Source organism: Oncorhynchus clarkii, chromosome 9 (assembly GCF_045791955.1).
Source record: "Oncorhynchus clarkii lewisi isolate Uvic-CL-2024 chromosome 9, UVic_Ocla_1.0, whole genome shotgun sequence".
In the NCBI taxonomy this organism is placed as follows: domain Eukaryota; kingdom Metazoa; phylum Chordata; class Actinopteri; order Salmoniformes; family Salmonidae; genus Oncorhynchus; species Oncorhynchus clarkii.
The window spans coordinates 75,431,094-75,451,167 of NC_092155.1; the positions used below are offsets into that span (position 1 = coordinate 75,431,094).

Here is a 20,074-nt window from a genome sequence, read left to right on the forward strand (position 1 = left end):
GTGATTTTCTGGATTTTTGTTTTAGATTCCGTCTCTCACAGTTGAAGTGTACCTGTGATAAAAATGACAGACCTCTACATGCTTTGTAAGTAGGAAAACCTGCCGATTTTGCAGGTTATCAAGGTCTTGTTCTCCCCACTGTGTATTACTTTGCATTTCTTTCATGAAAAAAAAATCTCAAAGTCTGTCAGATGGAGCACACTCTCCCAAAGATATGCTACTTCCTCTGACCTCCTCATCCTCCTTGCCATCTTCCTCTCTCTCTTGCCATTGTGTCCTCTACTCTCCTTCTCAGGGGCAGGATAGTGGTGTAGGGCAATGGATAGTAGAGGGTAGGGGTACAGAGCGTAGGTTTAGGTGAGTTTAGTTGTATCTGGTGTAGAGAGTAGGGGTACAGGGGGTTTAGTTGTAACAGGAGTAGGGGTACAGGGGGTTTAGTTGTATCTGGTGTAGAGAGTAGGGGTACAGGGGGTTTAGTTGTATCAGGAGTAGGGGTACAGGGGGTTTAGTTGTATCAGGAGTAGGGGTACAGGGGGTTTAGTTGTATCCGGTGTAGAGTAGGGGTACAGGGGGTTTAGTTGTATCTGGTGTAGAGTAGGGGTACAGGGGGTTTAGTTGTAACAGGAGTAGGGGTACAGGGGGTTTAGTTGTATCTGGTGTAGAGAGTAGGGGTACAGGGGGTTTAGTTGTATCAGGAGTAGGGGTACAGGGGGTTTAGTTGTATCAGGAGTAGGGGTACAGGGGGTTTAGTTGTATCCGGTGTAGAGTAGGGGTACAGGGGGTTTAGTTGTATCTGGTGTAGAGTAGGGGTACAGGGGGTTTAGTTGTATCAGGAGTAGGGGTACAGGGGGTTTAGTTGTATCAGGAGTAGGGGTACAGGGGGTTTAGTTGTATCTGGTGTAGAGTAGGGGCACAGGGGGTTTAGTTGTATCAGGAGTAGGGGTACAGGGGGTTTAGTTGTATCTGGTGTAGAGTAGGGGTACAGGGGGTTTAGTTGTATCAGGAGTAGGGGTACAGGGGGTTTAGTTGTATCTGGTGTAGAGTAGGGGTACAGGGGGTTTAGTTGTATCCGGTGTCGGTCCGGTAGGAGGAGTGGTTGTCTGACGTCAGCCTGGTGGTCTCTGTTCCAGACGGCTGCATCATGATGGGGTCACCACCAACGTCTGGGGGGGGGGGGGGGGGGAACAACACACACACACAGATGTTACAAATCTAAATAACTGTTATTTACAGTTACTGTCCTAATGACCAGGTTGGACTGACCAGTTAAACTGTCCTAATGACCAGGTTGGACTGACCAGTTACTGTCCTAATGACCAGGTTGGACTGACCAGTTACTGTCCTAATGACCAGGTTGGACTGACCAGTTAAACTGTCCTAATGACCAGGTTGGACTGACCAGTTACTGTCCTAATGACCAGGTTGGACTGACCAGTTAAACTGTCCTAATGACCAGGTTGGACTGACCAGTTACTGTCCTAATGACCAGGTTGGACTGACCAGTTAAACTGTCCTAATGACCAGGTTGGACTGACCAGTTAAACTGTCCTAATGACCAGGTTGGACTGACCAGTTAAACTGTCCTAATGACCAGGTTGGACTGACCAGTTAAACTGTCCTAATGACCAGGTTGGACTGACCAGTTAAACTGTCCTAATGACCAGGTTGGACTGACCAGTTAAACTGTCCTAATGACCAGGTTGGACTGACCAGTTACTGTCCTAATGACCAGGTTGGACTGACCAGTTACTGTCCTAATGACCAGGTTACAGGGGACTGACCAGTTAAACTGTCCTAATGACCAGGTTGGACTGACCAGTTACTGTCCTAATGACCAGGTTGGACTGACCAGTTACTGTCCTAATGACCAGGTTGGACTGACCAGTTAAACTGTCCTAATGACCAGGTTGGACTGACCAGTTACTGTCCTAATGACCAGGTTGGACTGACCAGTTAAACTGTCCTAATGACCAGGTTGGACTGACCAGTTACTGTCCTAATGACCAGGTTGGACTGACCAGTTACTGTCCTAATGACCAGGTTGGACTGACCAGTTAAACTGTCCTAATGACCAGGTTGGACTGACCAGTTAAACTGTCCTAATGACCAGGTTGGACTGACCAGTTAAACTGTCCTAATGACCAGGTTGGACTGACCAGTTACTGTCCTAATGACCAGGTTGGACTGACCAGTTAAACTGTCCTAATGACCAGGTTGGACTGACCAGTTACTGTCCTAATGACCAGGTTACAGGGGACTGACCAGTTAAACTGTCCTAATGACCAGGTTGGACTGACCAGTTACTGTCCTAATGACCAGGTTGGACTGACCAGTTACTGTCCTAATGACCAGGTTGGACTGACCAGTTAAACTGTCCTAATGACCAGGTTGGACTGACCAGTTACTGTCCTAATGACCAGGTTGGACTGACCAGTTAAACTGTCCTAATGACCAGGTTGGACTGACCAGTTAAACTGTCCTAATGACCAGGTTGGACTGACCAGTTACTGTCCTAATGACCAGGTTGGACTGACCAGTTACTGTCCTAATGACCAGGTTGGACTGACCAGTTAAACTGTCCTAATGACCAGGTTGGACTGACCAGTTAAACTGTCCTAATGACCAGGTTGGACTGACCAGTTAAACTGTCCTAATGACCAGGTTGGACTGACCAGTTAAACTGTCCTAATGACCAGGTTGGACTGACCAGTTACTGTCCTAATGACCAGGTTGGACTGACCAGTTAAACTGTCCTAATGACCAGGTTGGACTGACCAGTTACTGTCCTAATGACCAGGTTGGACTGACCAGTTACTGTCCTAATGACCAGGTTGGACTGACCAGTTAAACTGTCCTAATGACCAGGTTGGACTGACCAGTTAAACTGTCCTAATGACCAGGTTGGACTGACCAGTTAAACTGTCCTAATGACCAGGTTGGACTGACCAGTTAAACTGTCCTAATGACCAGGTTGGACTGACCAGTTAAACTGTCCTAATGACCAGGTTGGACTGACCAGTTAAACTGTCCTAATGACCAGGTTGGACTGACCAGTTAAACTGTCCTAATGACCAGGTTGGACTGACCAGTTAAACTGTCCTAATGACCAGGTTGGACTGACCAGTTAAACTGTCCTAATGACCAGGTTGGACTGACCAGTTAAACTGTCCTAATGACCAGGTTGGACTGACCAGTTACTGTCCTAATGACCAGGTTGGACTGACCAGTTACTGTCCTAATGACCAGGTTGGACTGACCAGTTACTGTCCTAATGACCAGGTTGGACTGACCAGTTACTGTCCTAATGACCAGGTTGGACTGACCAGTTAAACTGTCCTAATGACCAGGTTGGACTGACCAGTTAAACTGTCCTAATGACCAGGTTGGACTGACCAGTTAAACTGTCCTAATGACCAGGTTGGACTGACCAGTTAAACTGTCCTAATGACCAGGTTGGACTGACCAGTTAAACTGTCCTAATGACCAGGTTGGACTGACCAGTTAAACTGTCCTAATGACCAGGTTGGACTGACCAGTTAAACTGTCCTAATGACCAGGTTGGACTGACCAGTTACTGTCCTAATGACCAGGTTGGACTGACCAGTTAAACTGTCCTAATGACCAGGTTGGACTGACCAGTTACTGTCCTAATGACCAGGTTACAGGGGACTGACCAGTTAAACTGTCCTAATGACCAGGTTGGACTGACCAGTTACTGTCCTAATGACCAGGTTGGACTGACCAGTTACTGTCCTAATGACCAGGTTGGACTGACCAGTTAAACTGTCCTAATGACCAGGTTGGACTGACCAGTTAAACTGTCCTAATGACCAGGTTGGACTGACCAGTTACTGTCCTAATGACCAGGTTGGACTGACCAGTTAAACTGTCCTAATGACCAGGTTGGACTGACCAGTTAAACTGTCCTAATGACCAGGTTGGACTGACCAGTTACTGTCCTAATGACCAGGTTGGACTGACCAGTTACTGTCCTAATGACCAGGTTGGACTGACCAGTTACTGTCCTAATGACCAGGTTGGACTGACCAGTTAAACTGTCCTAATGACCAGGTTGGACTGACCAGTTACTGTCCTAATGACCAGGTTGGACTGACCAGTTACTGTCCTAATGACCAGGTTGGACTGACCAGTTACTGTCCTAATGACCAGGTTGGACTGACCAGTTAAACTGTCCTAATGACCAGGTTGGACTGACCAGTTAAACTGTCCTAATGACCAGGTTGGACTGACCAGTTAAACTGTCCTAATGACCAGGTTGGACTGACCAGTTAAACTGTCCTAATGACCAGGTTGGACTGACCAGTTAAACTGTCCTAATGACCAGGTTGGACTGACCAGTTAAACTGTCCTAATGACCAGGTTGGACTGACCAGTTAAACTGTCCTAATGACCAGGTTGGACTGACCAGTTAAACTGTCCTAATGACCAGGTTGGACTGACCAGTTACTGTCCTAATGACCAGGTTGGACTGACCAGTTACTGTCCTAATGACCAGGTTGGACTGACCAGTTACTGTCCTAATGACCAGGTTGGACTGACCAGTTAAACTGTCCTAATGACCAGGTTGGACTGACCAGTTAAACTGTCCTAATGACCAGGTTGGACTGACCAGTTAAACTGTCCTAATGACCAGGTTGGACTGACCAGTTAAACTGTCCTAATGACCAGGTTGGACTGACCAGTTAAACTGTCCTAATGACCAGGTTGGACTGACCAGTTAAACTGTCCTAATGACCAGGTTGGACTGACCAGTTAAACTGTCCTAATGACCAGGTTGGACTGACCAGTTAAACTGTCCTAATGACCAGGTTGGACTGACCAGTTAAACTGTCCTAATGACCAGGTTGGACTGACCAGTTAAACTGTCCTAATGACCAGGTTGGACTGACCAGTTAAACTGTCCTAATGACCAGGTTGGACTGACCAGTTAAACTGTCCTAATGACCAGGTTGGACTGACCAGTTAAACTGTCCTAATGACCAGGTTGGACTGACCAGTTAAACTGCCCTAATGACCAGGTTGGACTGACCAGTTAAACTGTCCTAATGACCAGGTTGGACTGACCAGTTAAACTGTCCTAATGACCAGGTTGGACTGACCAGTTAAACTGTCCTAATGACCAGGTTGGACTGACCAGTTAAACTGTCCTAATGACCAGGTTGGACTGACCAGTTAAACTGTCCTAATGACCAGGTTGGACTGACCAGTTAAACTGTCCTAATGACCAGGTTGGACTGACCAGTTACTGTCCTAATGACCAGGTTGGACTGACCAGTTACTGTCCTAATGACCAGGTTGGACTGACCAGTTAAACTGTCCTAATGACCAGGTTGGACTGACCAGTTACTGTCCTAATGACCAGGTTGGACTGACCAGTTAAACTGTCCTAATGACCAGGTTGGACTGACCAGTTAAACTGTCCTAATGACCAGGTTGGACTGACCAGTTAAACTGTCCTAATGACCAGGTTGGACTGACCAGTTAAACTGTCCTAATGACCAGGTTGGACTGACCAGTTAAACTGTCCTAATGACCAGGTTGGACTGACCAGTTACTGTCCTAATGACCAGGTTGGACTGACCAGTTAAACTGTCCTAATGACCAGGTTGGACTGACCAGTTACTGTCCTAATGACCAGGTTACAGGGGACTGACCAGTTACTGTCCTAATGACCAGGTTACAGGGGACTGACCAGTTAAACTGTCCTAATGACCAGGTTGGACTGACCAGTTAAACTGTCCTAATGACCAGTTTCCTGCCTGGGATCAAATCCTCTATATCCTTCCCTTCATTTAACCAAGTGAAAATCCACTCTACTTAACAATAGATTGATTAAACTCCTCACCTTTAGTTCTATTGATTGATTGATTGAGTTATTGATTAAACTCCTCACCTCTCTTACCTCTAGTTCTATTGATTGATTGATTAATTAAACTCCTCCTCTCTTACCTCTAGTTCTATTGATTGATTGATTAAACTCCTCACCTCTCTTACCTCTAGTTCGATTGATTGGTTGATTGATTAAACTCCTCACCTCTCTTACCTCTAGTTCTATTGATTGATTGATTGGTTGATTGATTAAACTCCTCACCTCTCTCGTCAGACTGCATCTGTGCCTCCAGGTCTTCAGGGGAGACGTAGAACTCTGGTTCCTGGTCCATGGGAGGCCGCGGTTTACACTTCCCACAGCAACAGTTACAGCAGCAGCACAGACAGCAGCAGAAGTAGCAGCCAGTCGCCAAGCCACAGAAGATGAACAGGCCCTGCAGACAGAGGAGAGCGTCAGGGAGAGGTCAGAGGTGAGACGCACAAACGGATGACTTAAAGATCAAATTTTTTTATATTTTTTTTTTGGAGAGGTGAAATTTACCGGTGACTAATCATAACCCCCACGTCCATCACTACATTTACTGGGGTATCATTTGGGTATCTAAGCTGAGGGTCTAACTAGCGTGGACGACCCCCTCATTAATTCCATCTTCTTGACAGAGGCACACACACACACACACACACACACACACACACAACGCCCCCCCCCCCCCCCCCCCCCCCCACCACCACACACACAGAGATACGTTGTCTTACCTTAGCCCACCAGGAGGAGAGGACAAAGTAGGTGTTGACGTTCTCCTCTCCAAACTGCTCGGCCACGTACAGTCCCAGGGATCCGTACTTGTCATAGATGTTCCTCTTGGTACAGTCGTTCAGGATGGCGTGGGCGTTGTTGATTTCCTTAAACTTATCAGCAGCCTCGGGGTTGTCTGGGTTCTTGTCTGGGTGGAACTTCAGGGCCAGTTTCCTGATTGGACGGAGAACAGGTGTGGTGGTTATGAGAGAGACAATGACAGAATGACGAAACAAATAGAATTTAGCGTGTTTTAGCCAAACGTAAAACAATCACTTCTGTCCCCTATGTCAAAGTTCAGCCCTCATATGCACTACATCTCTGTTGCCCTCTAGTGGACAGTGATAACGAAGTCTAGTGGACCGTGATAACAGGAAGTCTAGTGAAGTGTGATAACGAAGTCTAGTGGACAGTGATAACAGGAAGTCTAGTGGGCAGTGATAACAGGAAGTCTGGTGGGCAGTGATAACAGGAAGTCTAGTGAAGTGTGATAACAGGAAGTCTATTGGACCGTGATAACAGGAAGTCTATTGGACTGTGATAACAGGAAGTCTATTGGACCGTGATAACAGGAGGTCTATTGGACCGTGATAACAGGAAGTCTAGTGGACCGTGATAACAGGAAGTCTATTGGACCGTGATAACAGGAAGTCTAGTGAAGTGTGATAACGAAGTCTAGTGGGCAGTGATAACAGGAAGTCTAGTGGACAGTGATAACAGGAAGTCTAGTGGACAGTGATAACGAAGTCTAGTGGGCAGTGATAACAGGAAGTCTAGTGGACAGTGATAACAGGAAGTCTGGTGGACAGTGATAACGAAGTCTAGTGGGCAGTGATAACAGGAAGTCTAGTGGACAGTGATAACAGGAAGTCTAGTGGACAGTGATAACGAAGTCTAGTGGGCAGTGATAACAGGAAGTCTAGTGGACAGTGATAACAGGAAGTCTAGTGAAGTGTGATAACGAAGTCTAGTGGACAGTGATAACAGGAAGTCTAGTGGACAGTGATAACAGGAAGTCTAGTGGACCGTGATAACAGGAAGTCTATTGGACAGTGATAACAGGAAGTCTATTGGACCGTGATAACAGGAAGTCTAGTGGACCGTGATAACAGGAAGTCTATTGGACCGTGATAACAGGAAGTCTAGTGAAGTGTGATAACGAAGTCTAGTGGGCAGTGATAACAGGAAGTCTAGTGGACAGTGATAACAGGAAGTCTAGTGGACAGTGATAACGAAGTCTAGTGGACAGTGATAACAGGAAGTCTAGTGGACAGTGATAACAGGAAGTCTGGTGGGCAGTGATAACAGGAAGTCTAGTAGAGTGTGATAACAGGAAGTCTATTGGACAGTGATAACGAAGTCTAGTGGGCAGTGATAACAGGAAGTCTATTGGACCGTGATAACAGGAAGTCTAGTGGACCGTGATAACAGGAAGTCTAGTGGACAGTGATAACAGGAAGTCTAGTGGACAGTGATAACAGGAAGTCAAGTGGACAGTGATAACAGGAAGTCAAGTGGACAGTGATAACAGGAAGTCTAGTGGACAGTGATAACAGGAAGTCTAGTGGACAGTGATAACAGGAAGTCTATTGGACAGTGATAACAGGAAGTCTATTGGACAGTGATAACAGGAAGTCTATTGGACAGTGATAACAGGAAGTCTATTGGACAGTGATAACAGGAAGTCTAGTGAACAGTGATAACAGGAAGTCTATTGGACAGTGATAACAGGAAGTCTATTGGACAGTGATAACAGGAAGTCTATTGGACAGTGATAACAGGAAGTCTATTGGACAGTGATAACAGGAAGTCTATTGGACAGTGATAACAGGAAGTCTATTGGACAGTGATAACAGGAAGTCTAGTGGACAGTGATAACATGAAGTCTAGTGGAGTGTGTCTCATAGTGAACAGTGATAACAGGAAGTCTATTGGACAGTGATAACAGGAAGTCTAGTGGACAGTGTCTCATAGTGAACAGTGATAACAGGAAGTCTAGTGGACTGTGTCTCATAGTGAACAGTGATAACAGGAAGTCACTCCCTCCTCATGGTCATGGCATTACCTACATCAAATTAGCTTCTAGACCACAAACCCAGTCTGCTACATTAGTCAGACAATTACTTTATGACTGCCACTGTTGAGGTTCTGCCCGGTGGGATTCAGGAGTGTGATTTAGTGTCTACAACTGGCTCCATTACAGCTGAGCTGACACCCAAGAGGAAGAGAGAGGCCTCCCGAGTGGTGCAGTGATCTAAGACACTGCATTGCAGTGCTAGCTGTGCCACTAGAGATTCTGGGTTCGAGTCCAGGCTCTGTCGCAGCCAGCCACGACCGGGAGACCCATGGGGCGGTGCACAATTTACCCATTTTATGGAATGGTCTGCCTATCCATGTGAGAGACGCAGACTCGGTCTCAACCTTTAAGTCTTTACTGAAGACGCATCTCTTCAGTGGGTCATATGATTGAGTGTAGTCTGGCCCAGGAGTGTGAAAGTGAACGGAAAGGCTCTGGAGCAACGAACCGCCCTTGCGGTCTCTGCCTAGCCGGTTCCCCTCTTTCCACTGGGATTGTCTGCCTCTAACCCTATTACAGGGGCTGAGTCACTGGCTTACTGGTGCTCTTCCATGCCGTCCCTAGGAGGGGTGTGTCACTTGAGTGGGTTGAGTCACTGATGTGATCTTCCTGTTCGGGTTGGTTGAACATCTTGGCCATGTTCTGTTATAATCTCCACCCGGCACAGCCAGAAGAGGACTGGCCACCCCTCAGAGCCTGGTTCCTCTCTAGGTTTCTTCCTAGGTTTTGGCCTTTCTAGGGAGTTTTTCCTAGCCACCGTGCTTCTACACCTGTATTGATTGCTGTTTGGGGTTTTAGGCTTGGTTTCTGTACAGCACTTTGATATATCAGCTGATGTAAGAAGGGCTTTATAAATAAATTTGATGACCCCCCCCAGGACCAGGTAGAGTTCAGGTGTTGTCTAATAGCGTGTCGTGTCCTGGTGTAGTGGTGTATAGTGTTACCTGTAGGACTTATTGATGTCCTGGTGTAGTGTTACCTGTAGGACATCTTGATGTCCTGGTGTAGTGGTGTATAGTGTTACCTGTAGGACATATTGATGTCCTGGTGTAGTGGTGTATAGTGTTACCTGTAGGACTTCTTGATGTCCTGGTGTAGTGTTACCTGTAGGACTTCTTGATGTCCTGGTATAGTGTTACCTGTAGGACTTCTTGATGTCCTGGTGTAGTGGTGTATAGTGTTACCTGTAGGACTTCTTGATGTCCTGGTGTAGTGGTGTATAGTGTTACCTGTAGGACTTCTTGATGTCCTGGTATAGTGGTGTATAGTGTTACCTGTAGGACTACTTGATGTCCTGGTGTAGTGTTACCTGCAGGACTTCTTGATGTCCTGGTGTAGTGGTGTATAGTGTTACCTGTAGGACTTCTTGATGTCCTGGTGTAGTGGTGTATAGTGTTACCTGTAGGACTTCTTGATGTCCTGGTGTAGTGGTGTATAGTGTTACCTGTAGGACTTATTGATGTCCTGGTGTAGTGGTGTATAGTGTTACCTGTAGGACTTCTTGATGTCCTGGTGTAGTGGTGTATAGTGTTACCTGTAGGACTTCTTGATGTCCTGGTGTAGTGGTGTATAGTGTTACCTGTAGGACTTCTTGATGTCCTGGTGTAGTGGTGTATAGTGTTACCTGTAGGACTTATTGATGTCCTGGTGTAGTGTTACCTGTAGGACTTCTTGATGTCCTGGTGTAGTGGTGTATAGTGTTACCTGTAGGACATATTGATGTCCTGGTGTAGTGGTGTATAGTGTTACCTGTAGGACTTCTTGATGTCCTGGTGTAGTGGTGTATAGTGTTACCTGTAGGACTTCTTGATGTCCTGGTGTAGTGGTGTATAGTGTTACCTGTAGGACTTCTTGATGTCCTGGTGTAGTGGTGTATAGTGTTACCTGTAGGACTTCTTGATGTCCTGGTGTAGTGTTACCTGTAGGACTTCTTGATGTCCTGGTGTAGTGGTGTATAGTGTTACCTGTAGGACTTCTTGATGTCCTGGTGTAGTGTTACCTGCAGGACATCTTGATGTCCTGGTGTAGTGGTGTATAGTGTTACCTGTAGGACTTCTTGATGTCCTGGTATAGTGTTACCTGTAGGACTTCTTGATGTCCTGGTGTAGTGGTGTATAGTGTTACCTGTAGGACTTCTTGATGTCCTGGTGTAGTGGTGTATAGTGTTACCTGTAGGACTTCTTGATGTCCTGGTGTAGTGGTGTATAGTGTTACCTGTAGGACTTCTTGATGTCCTGGTGTAGTGGTGTATAGTGTTACCTGTAGGACTTCTTGATGTCCTGGTGTAGTGTTACCTGCAGGACATCTTGATGTCCTGGTGTAGTGGTGTATAGTGTTACCTGTAGGACTTCTTGATGTCCTGGTATAGTGTTACCTGTAGGACTTCTTGATGTCCTCCGGCGAGGCGTTCTTGTCGATCCCCAGGACCAGGTAGAGCGAGTCTCCTGACGTAGACAGAGACCGCTGTCTCTGCGCCTCAGCTGCCATGACGACCACTCTTTCAGTCTCTCTCTCTCACACACACTCTCCCTTGTTTGCTCACAACCTCACCAGTCTAAGAGAGGGGGAGAGAGAAGGGAGAGAAGAGAGAGAGAGAGGGGGTGAGAGAAGGGAGAGAGAAGAGAAGAGAGGTGGATAGAAGGAGGAGAGGTTTGCTAATTAATAAAAAATTTAAAAAACAGAAATCACATTTACATAAGCATTCAGACCCTTTACTCAGTACTTTGTTGAAGCACATTTGGCAGCGATTACAGACTCGAGTCTTCTTGGGTGTGACTCTACAAGCTTGGCACACCTGTATTTGGGGAGATGGCCGGGCGGCCACCTCTAGGAACAGTCTTGGTGGTTCCAAACTTCTTCCATTTAAGAATGATGGAGGCCACTGTGTTCTTGGGGACCTTCAATGCTGCATACATTTTTTTAAATGTATACCCTTGTTCTGACATGCACCGTCAACAGTGGGACCTTATATACAGTGCCTTGCGAAAGTATTCGGCCCCCTTGAACTTTGCGACCTTTTGCCACATTTCAGGCTTCAAACATAAAGATATAAAACTGTATTTTTTTGTGAAGAATCAACAACAAGTGGGACACAATCATGAAGTGGAACGACATTTATTGGATATTTCAAACTTTTTTAACAAATCAAAAACTGAAAAATTGGGCGTGCAAAATTATTCAGCCCCTTTACTTTCAGTGTCGCAAACTCTCTCCAGAAGTTCAGTGAGGATCTCTGAATGATCCAATGTTGACCTAAATGACTAATGATGATGAATACAATCCACCTATACAATCCACCTGTGTGTAATCAAGTCTCCGTATAAATGCACCTGCACTGTGATAGTCTCAGAGGTCCGTTAAAAGCGCAGAGAGCATCATGAAGAACAAGGAACACACCAGGCAGGTCCGAGATACTGTTGTGAAGAAGTTTAAAGCCGGATTTGGATACAAAAATATTTCCCAAGCTTTAAACATCCCAAGGAGCACTGTGCAAGCGATAATATTGAAATGGAAGGAGTATCAGACCACTGCAAATCTACCAAGACCTGGCCGTCCCTCTAAACTTTCAGCTCATACAAGGAGAAGACTGATCAGAGATGCAGCCAAGAGGCCCATGATCACTCTGGATGAACTGCAGAGATCTACAGCTGAGGTGGGAGACTTTGTCAATAGGACAACAATCAGTCGTATATTGCACAAATCTGGCCTTTATGGAAGAGTGGCAAGAAGAAAGCCCTTTCTTAAAGATATCCATAAAAAGTGTTGTTTAAAGTTTGCCACAAGCCACCTGGGAGACACACCAAACATGTGGAAGAAGGTGCTCTGGTCAGATGAAACCAAAATTGAACTTTTTGGCAACAATGCAAAACGTTATGTTTGGCGTAAAAGCAACCCAGCTCATCACCCTGAACACACCATCCCCACTGTCAAACATGGTGGTGGCAGCATCATGGTTTGGGCCTGCTTTTCTTCAGCAGGGACAGGGAAGATGGTTAAAATTGATGGGAAGATGGATGGAGCCAAATACAGGACCATTCTGGAAGAAAACCTGATGGAGTCTGCAAAAGACCTGAGACTGGGACGGAGATTTGTCTTCCAACAAGACAATGATCCAAAACATAAAGCAAAATCTACAATGGAATGGTTCAAAAATAAACATATCCAGGTGTTAGAATGGCCAAGTCAAAGTCCAGACCTGAATCCAATCGAGAATCTGTGGAAAGAACTGAAAACTGCTGTTCACAAATGCTCTCCATCCAACCTCACTGAGCTCGAGCTGTTTTGCAAGGAGGAATGGGAAAAAATGTCAGTCTCTCGATGTGCAAAACTGATAGAGACACACCCCAAGCGACTTACAGCTGTAATCGCAGCAAAAGGTGGCGCTACAAAGTATTAACTTAAGGGGGCTGAATAATTTTGCACGCCCAATTTTTCAGTTTTTGATGTGTTAAAAAAGTTTGAAATATCCAATAAATGTCGTTCCACTTCATGATTGTGTCCCACTTGTTGTTGATTCTTCACAAAAAAATACAGTTTTATATCTTTATGTTTGAAGCCTGAAATGTGGCAAAAGTTCGCAAAGTTCAAGGGGGCCGAATACTTTCGCAAGGCACTGTATAGACAGGTGTGTGCCTTTCCAAATCATGTCCAATCAATAGAATTTACCACAGGTGGACTCCAATCAAGTTGTAGAAACATCTCAAGGATGATCAATGGGAACAGGATGCACCTGGAGCTCTCATAGCAAAGGGTCTGAATACTTTATTTTTAATACATTTGCAATATCATTATGGGTTATTGTGTGTAGATTGCTAAGGGAAAACCATTATTTAATCAATTTCAGAATAAGGCTGTAACGTAACAAAATGTGGAAAAAGTCAAGGGGTCTGAATACTTTCCGAAGGCACTGGATCTCTGAGAGAATATACAAATGCCTGTGTGAGTGTGGGAGAGAAAGTGGGAAGAGAGAGAGAGAGAGAGAGAGAGAGGAGAGAGAGGAGAGAGGGAGAGAGAAGAGGGAGAGAAATTATGGAGCAAAGCAGAAGCTATGGCTTTCGAAGATGTACTATGAGCTGGTGGTGTGAGAGTGTGTGTGTGTGTGTGTCAAGTCTCTCCAGAAACTGGTCAAATCCATCTAAAACTGTGGGCTGGGAGGGGACAGGCTACTCTCCTCTTTAGTCAGATCTTCAAAGTTACGCAGCCTATTAGCCAATAGACAGAGTGTTTACTCTCCCTCTGGGTCATTTTAGAGGCAGTCCAGACACCATGACCCTCTCCCTCTGGGACATTTTAGAGGCAGTCCAGACTCCACGACCCTCTCCCTCTGGGTCATTTTAGAGGTAGTCCAGACTCCACAACCCTCTTCCTCTGGGTCATTTTAGAGGCAGTCCAGGCTCCATGACCCTCTCCCTCTGGGTCATTTTAGAGGCAGTCCATACTCCATGACCCTCTCCCTCTGGGTCATTTTAGAGGCAGTCCAGACTCCATGACCCTCTCCCTCTGGGTCATTTTAGAGGCAGTCCAGACTCCATGACCCTCTCCCTCTGGGTCATTTTAGAGGCAGTCCAGACTCCATGACCCTCTCCCTCTGGGTCATTTTAGAGGCAGTCCAGACTCCATGACCCTCTCCTTCTGGGTCATTTTCAGGCTATTCACAGCCTCACCTTGCCTGCCTGCCCTGACAGGGCCACTGCACAAAAATAACCCCAAGAGGCAGGCACAGGCAGTAAGCAGGCAGTCAGGCAGGCAGTAAGCAGGCAGTAAGGCACCCACGCAGCAGGACATACCATTGGTTGAGGATAATCTGCTCATTTCCTTTGACAGCCCTGTGGGATTAACCAGGGGTAGAGCCAGAGCCAGCAGTCCTAAACTCCGACTGATCTGGGCTCAGTTTTTTAATATTCCTCCATGATTGGCTCTCTATTCCTCCTTCAGGTTAGGCTATGGGGAGGGTAACTGGTCCTAGATCAGTGAGTAAAGGCCAGTGGGTGGGGCCCATAGTGTTAGGGGGAAGGGAAGGGTTAAAGTGCGGCACACACAACCTCACGTGACACCTGGGCAGAAGGCTGGCTCCTTTAGGTCACTATTATCTGACAGGAGGAGGAGGGAACATTAGGTCACTTATCTGACTGGAGGAGGAAGAGGAGGATGAGGAAGAGGGAACATTAGGTCACTATTATCTGACAGGAAGAGGAGGATGAGGAGGAAGAGGAGGAGGGAACATTAGGTCACTATTATCTGACTGGAGGAGGAAGAGGAGGATGAGGAAGAGGGAACATTAGGTCACCATTATCTGACTGGAGGAGGAAGAGGAGGAGGAGGAAGAGGAGGGAACATTAGGTCACTATTATCTGACTGGAGGAAGAGGAGGATGAGGAAGAGGGAACATTAGGTCAGTATTATCTGACTGGAGGAGGAAGAGGAGGATGAGGAAGAGGGAACATTAGGTCACTATTATCTGACAGGAGGAGGAGGATGAGGAGGAAGAGGAGGAGGGAACATTAGGTCAGTATTATCTGACTGGGGGAGGAAGAGGAGGATGAGGAAGAGGGAACATTAGGTCACTATTATCTGACAGGAGGAGGAGGGAACATTAGGTCACTTATCTGACTGGAGGAGGAAGAGGAGGATGAGGAAGAGGGAACATTAGGTCACTATTATCTGACAGGAGGAGGAGGATGAGGAGGAAGAGGAGGAGGGAACATTAGGTCAGTATTATCTGACTGGGGGAGGAAGAGGAGGATGAGGAAGAGGGAACATTAGGTCACTAATATCTGACAGGAGGAGGAGGGAACATTAGGTCACTTATCTGACTGGAGGAGGAAGAGGAGGATGAGGAGGAGGGAACATTAGGTCACTATTATCTGACAGGAGGAGGAGGATGAGGAGGAAGAGGGAACATTAGGTCACTTATCTGACTGGAGGAGGAAGAGGAGGATGAGGAAGAGGGAACATTAGGTCACCATTATCTGACTGGAGGAGGAAGAGGAGGAGGAGGAAGAGGGAACATTAGGTCACTATTATCTGACTGGAGGAGGAAGAGGAGGATGAGGGAACATTAGGTCAGTATTATCTGACTGGGGGAAGAGGAGGAGGAAGAGGGGACATTAGATCAGTATTATCTGACTGGAGGAAGAGGAGGAGGAAGAGGGGACATTAGGTCAGTATTATCTGACTGGAGGAAGAGGAGGAGGAAGAGGAGACATTAGATCAGTATTATCTGACTGGAGGAAGAGGAGGAGGAAGAGGAGACATTAGATCAGTATTATCTGACTGGAGGAAGAGGAGACATTAGATCAGTATTATTAAACAGTGAGGCTGCCGTTTCCTCCAGGACTACACCGAATAATGATGCCATATACTGGCAGTGTGTGCGCGCGCGCGCACACACACACACACACACACTCTATAGGCAGGGCTAACCTATATTATGTAAACACAGCACCTCCTCTAAAAACAGTGTTGTGGTAGGGCTAGGGAAGGATAAGGGTAGGGAAGGATAAGGGTAGGGAAGGATAGGGGTAGGGTAGGGCTAGGGAAGGATGAGGGTAGGGAAGGATGAGGGTAGGGAAGGATGAGGGTAGGGTAGGCTGGGGAAGGATGAGGGTAGGGAAGGATGAGGGTAGGGTAGGGCTAGGGAAGGATGAGGGTAGGGAAGGATGAGGGTAGGGAAGGATGAGGGTAGGGAAGGATGAGGGTAGGGTAGGGCTAGGGAAGGATGAGGGTAGGGAAGGATGAGGGTAGGGAAGGATGAGGGTAGGGTAGGCTGGGGAAGGATGAGGGTAGGGAAGGATAGGATAGGGCTAGGGTAGGATGAGGCTAGGGAAGGATGAGGGTAGACTCACTAGTTACCACTAGTTACCAGTAGACTAGGGCTGCATTCCAAACACTTAAAAAACACGCACCCTCTCCCCCTCAACCCTCAAATTAAGTATACACTTCTAATGACGTCTGACGAGTTGACACTGGCAGGGCAAGGGGAGAGGTGAGAATGAATTCATTTTAAAATGGGCCGGGCTTGGCTGGAAATGTGTCACTCGTTTGTCCCACAATTGTGTTATTTTCAGTCGTCATGGAACCAGCGGTAGAGGTTGTGTGTGATTTATATACGACACAGTCAATTATGCTTGTATTTCATATCTTGGGCCTCGAAGACAACGCGCATCCGCAGGCATCGAATGTTAGCCACCCGACTATATCCGGTAAAATCAAAAATGACAATGTATAAAGTGTGACATCAGGGAAAGTTGTGCGCAAGCTAACGTTTCCAAAAGCTAAACCAAACAAAAACATCCTTTTTATGATACGCGTTTGAGCCGTCATGTGCATTAATAGCACAATTCTAACTTATTTACATTTGTTTTGTTTTTGTTACGTTTGTTTGTATGTTGACTTCTCAATACTAACATTGTTTTTAAGTTTTGGCTGACTTTTCTTAGCAGATAATACAGTCGTCGCCAATTGAATTATGGGTCGTTTCAGGCGCAGGAGTGAACATAGTTGTACACTCGCAAACTCGATCAAAAACGAGGACTGAGGGGCTAACGTTGTGAACTTCCCTTGTTCGGCTAACCATTTGGACCGACGACAAAGATTGTTGTCGCAGGAATTACCCCCAAGGGCACAAGGCGAGGGTAAGTGGAGGACGGTGTGTCTCTAATGAGTTTGTAAACACAGCCAAGATCTCAGAACTTGAGGGAAGGCCAAGGGTGGTAATATAATCTACAGGGTACAACGACTTTATGGCACCTAGGCAAGTCAGTTCAATTATTATACAACGACTGGCCTAGGAACAGTGGGCCTTGTCCAGGGGCAGAACGACAGATTTTTGTCAGCTGGGGGATTCTCTAACTCTCTAACCACTAGGCTACCTGCCACACCTTGGGTTGCGCTCAATTGAGAATTTTGAAATTGACTCCCAACATAAGTTGAAATTGAAATTGAATTGGCCACCCCCCACAACAGGATGTAGAATTGTTTTATTTGATTGACAGGAAGTGAAATTTAATTGCACTGCAATTCCACTCAGTCATAGAGCATGAGTTTCCTTGAATCTGACAGGACACACTTCCAGAGACCAATGTTCATGTAGGCTTACACTTTTAAACTTAATGTTTAGAATAGGCAATTATATTTCCACCAACCATTTTGTTTGTTTGTTTGGCTTCTTTATGAAGGATTTATGGTCAACTTAGTCCGCGTGGCTCAGTTGGTAGCTCGCTTGCATCTCCAAGGTTGTGGGTTCGATTCCCACGAGGGGACCAGTACGAAAAAGTATGCCCTTACGCACATGTAAATCTCTCTGGGTAAGAGCGTCTGCTAAATGACACATTTAAATTTGAGGGTTAGACTAATGCATTCTGGGAAATGTAGTACTTTCCCCATATTAAAACAGAATTTAAGTGTTTGATTTACAAGATGAAGCAATTCTGTATCCTGTTAACTGCTTCAATTAAAAAACTAAATGTATGCTCTGGTTTCCTGCTGTTGAACGTCTCTCTCTTCAGGTGAGCCGCGTGTGTGTATGTCTCCTCAACATGAATCAGATAAGGTCCCGGCTGTGCACGTGACACCATCATCATCACCGCCTAGCCAATCTTTTTGAGTGTTTCCATAGCTACGGAGCCTTCCAGGGAGCCTGTCTCCAGGACGATCTACAGTGGAAAGAGTAGTTGGTAACTAGTCCTACACGGTGTATTTCCCATCTGGTGAACCTATAGGATGGCCACCTCTAGAGAGTCCATGTCTGACACTAGAACCATAGTGATGATCTGGTGAACCTATAGGACGGCCACCTCTAGAGAGTCCATGTCTGACACTAGAACCATAGTGATGATCTGGTGAACCTATAGGATGAACCACCTCTAGGGGTGGGGTTGGCCAAGGGGAGTGGGGGGCTGGCCAAGGGGAGGGGGGGGCTGGCCAAGGGGGGGCGGGGGGGGGCTGGCCAAAGGGGGGAGGGGGGGGCTGGCCAAGGGGGTGGGCTGGCCAAGGGGAGGGGGGGGCTGGGCAAGGGGAGAGGGGGGCTGGCCAAGGGGAGGGGGGGGCTGGCCAAGGGGGGGCGGGGGGGGCTGGCCAAAGGGGGGAGGGGGGGGGGCTGGGCAAGGGGAGAGGGGGGCTGGCCAAGGGGAGGGGGGGGGGCTGGCCAAGGGGAGGGGGGGGGGCTGGCCAAGGGGAGGGGGGGGGGGCTGGCCAAGGGGAGGGGGGGGGCTGGCCAAGGGGAGGGGGGGGGGGGGGGGCTGGGCAAGGGGAGGGGGGGGGGCTGGCCAAGGGGAGGGGGGGGGGGGGGGCTGGCCAAGGGGAGGGGGGGGGGGGGGCTGGCCAAGGGGAGGGGGGGGGCTGGCCAAGGGGAGAGGGGGGGGCTGGCCAAGGGGAGGGGGGGGGGCTGGCCAAGGGGAGGGGGGGGGCTGGCCAAGGGGAGGGGGCTGGCCAAGGGGAGGTGGGGGGGCTGGCAAGTAATAGGTGTGTATTGTTAATCATGCCACAAAGGGGCCTCAATGTGTTTTCCTGTGATAAGGGCTCAGAGTAGTGGAGTGGGCTGCTAATCACAGATGGCAGTGACTGTCTGAGGTAATAGTGACGATGGAAAAACCGCCTCAGTATAACGACTGGTCCGGGCTACATGAACCATGAGCCCAGAACCGCGGGGGCCACCGAGTAGGAGCAGCGGTCTGAAACACTGCATCTCAGTGCTAGAGGCGTCACTACAGACACCCTGGTTCGAATCCTGGCTGTATCCCAACCGGGCCGTGATTGGGAGTCCCATAGGGCGGCGCTCAATTGGCCCAGAGTCGTCCGGGTTTGGCCCGGGGGTTTGGCCGTCATTGTAAATAAGAATTTGTTATTAACTGACTTGCCTAGTTAAATAAAGGTTACACACACACACACACACACACACACACACACACACACACACACACACACACACACACACACACACACACACACACACACACACACACACACACACACACACACACACACACTATGAGAGTTGTATTAACACAGCAGGCTATAACCAGGTAATTAATTGTATTGCCACTAATAGAGCTTGATTGAGTTAATTATCTTTCAAATGGCCTCTCAGTTTCATAATGGAGACAGAACAGAATAGCCCAGGCTGTAGACAGAAGAGCGTGGCCCAGGCTGTAGACAGAACAGCGTGGCCCAGGCTGTAGACAGAACAGCGTGGCCCAGGCTGTAGACAGAACAGCGTGGCCCAGGCTGTAGACAGAACAGCGTGGCCCAGGCTGTAGACAGAACAGCGTGGCCCAGACTGTAGACAGAACAGCGTGGCCCAGGCTGTAGACAGAACAGCGTAGCCCAGACTGTTTACAGAACAACAGACAGAG

At 47.5% G+C, this 20,074-nt stretch overlaps 1 protein-coding gene across 2 annotated transcripts in view; it reads right to left on the bottom strand.

Moving 5' to 3' along the window:
• Nucleotides 1-60: 60 nt before the first annotated feature.
• LOC139417423 (dnaJ homolog subfamily C member 5-like) overlaps nucleotides 61-20,074 on the bottom strand; it is a 27,480-nt gene continuing 7,466 nt past the window's right edge. The window contains exons 2-6 of one of the 2 annotated variants that reach the window (XM_071166703.1): nucleotides 11,098-11,277; nucleotides 6,607-6,820; nucleotides 6,113-6,284; nucleotides 1,041-1,163; nucleotides 61-695 (exon numbers count right to left, since the gene is read on the bottom strand). In XM_071166703.1, coding sequence (XP_071022804.1) covers nucleotides 1,060-1,163; nucleotides 6,113-6,284; nucleotides 6,607-6,820; nucleotides 11,098-11,210 — 603 coding nt within the window. In that variant the 5' untranslated portion in view covers nucleotides 11,211-11,277 and the 3' untranslated portion in view covers nucleotides 61-695; nucleotides 1,041-1,059. Of the gene's footprint in view, nucleotides 1,164-6,112; nucleotides 6,285-6,606; nucleotides 6,821-11,097; nucleotides 11,278-20,074 lie in introns of both variants that reach the window. The other variant, XM_071166702.1, reaches the window with a different exon arrangement.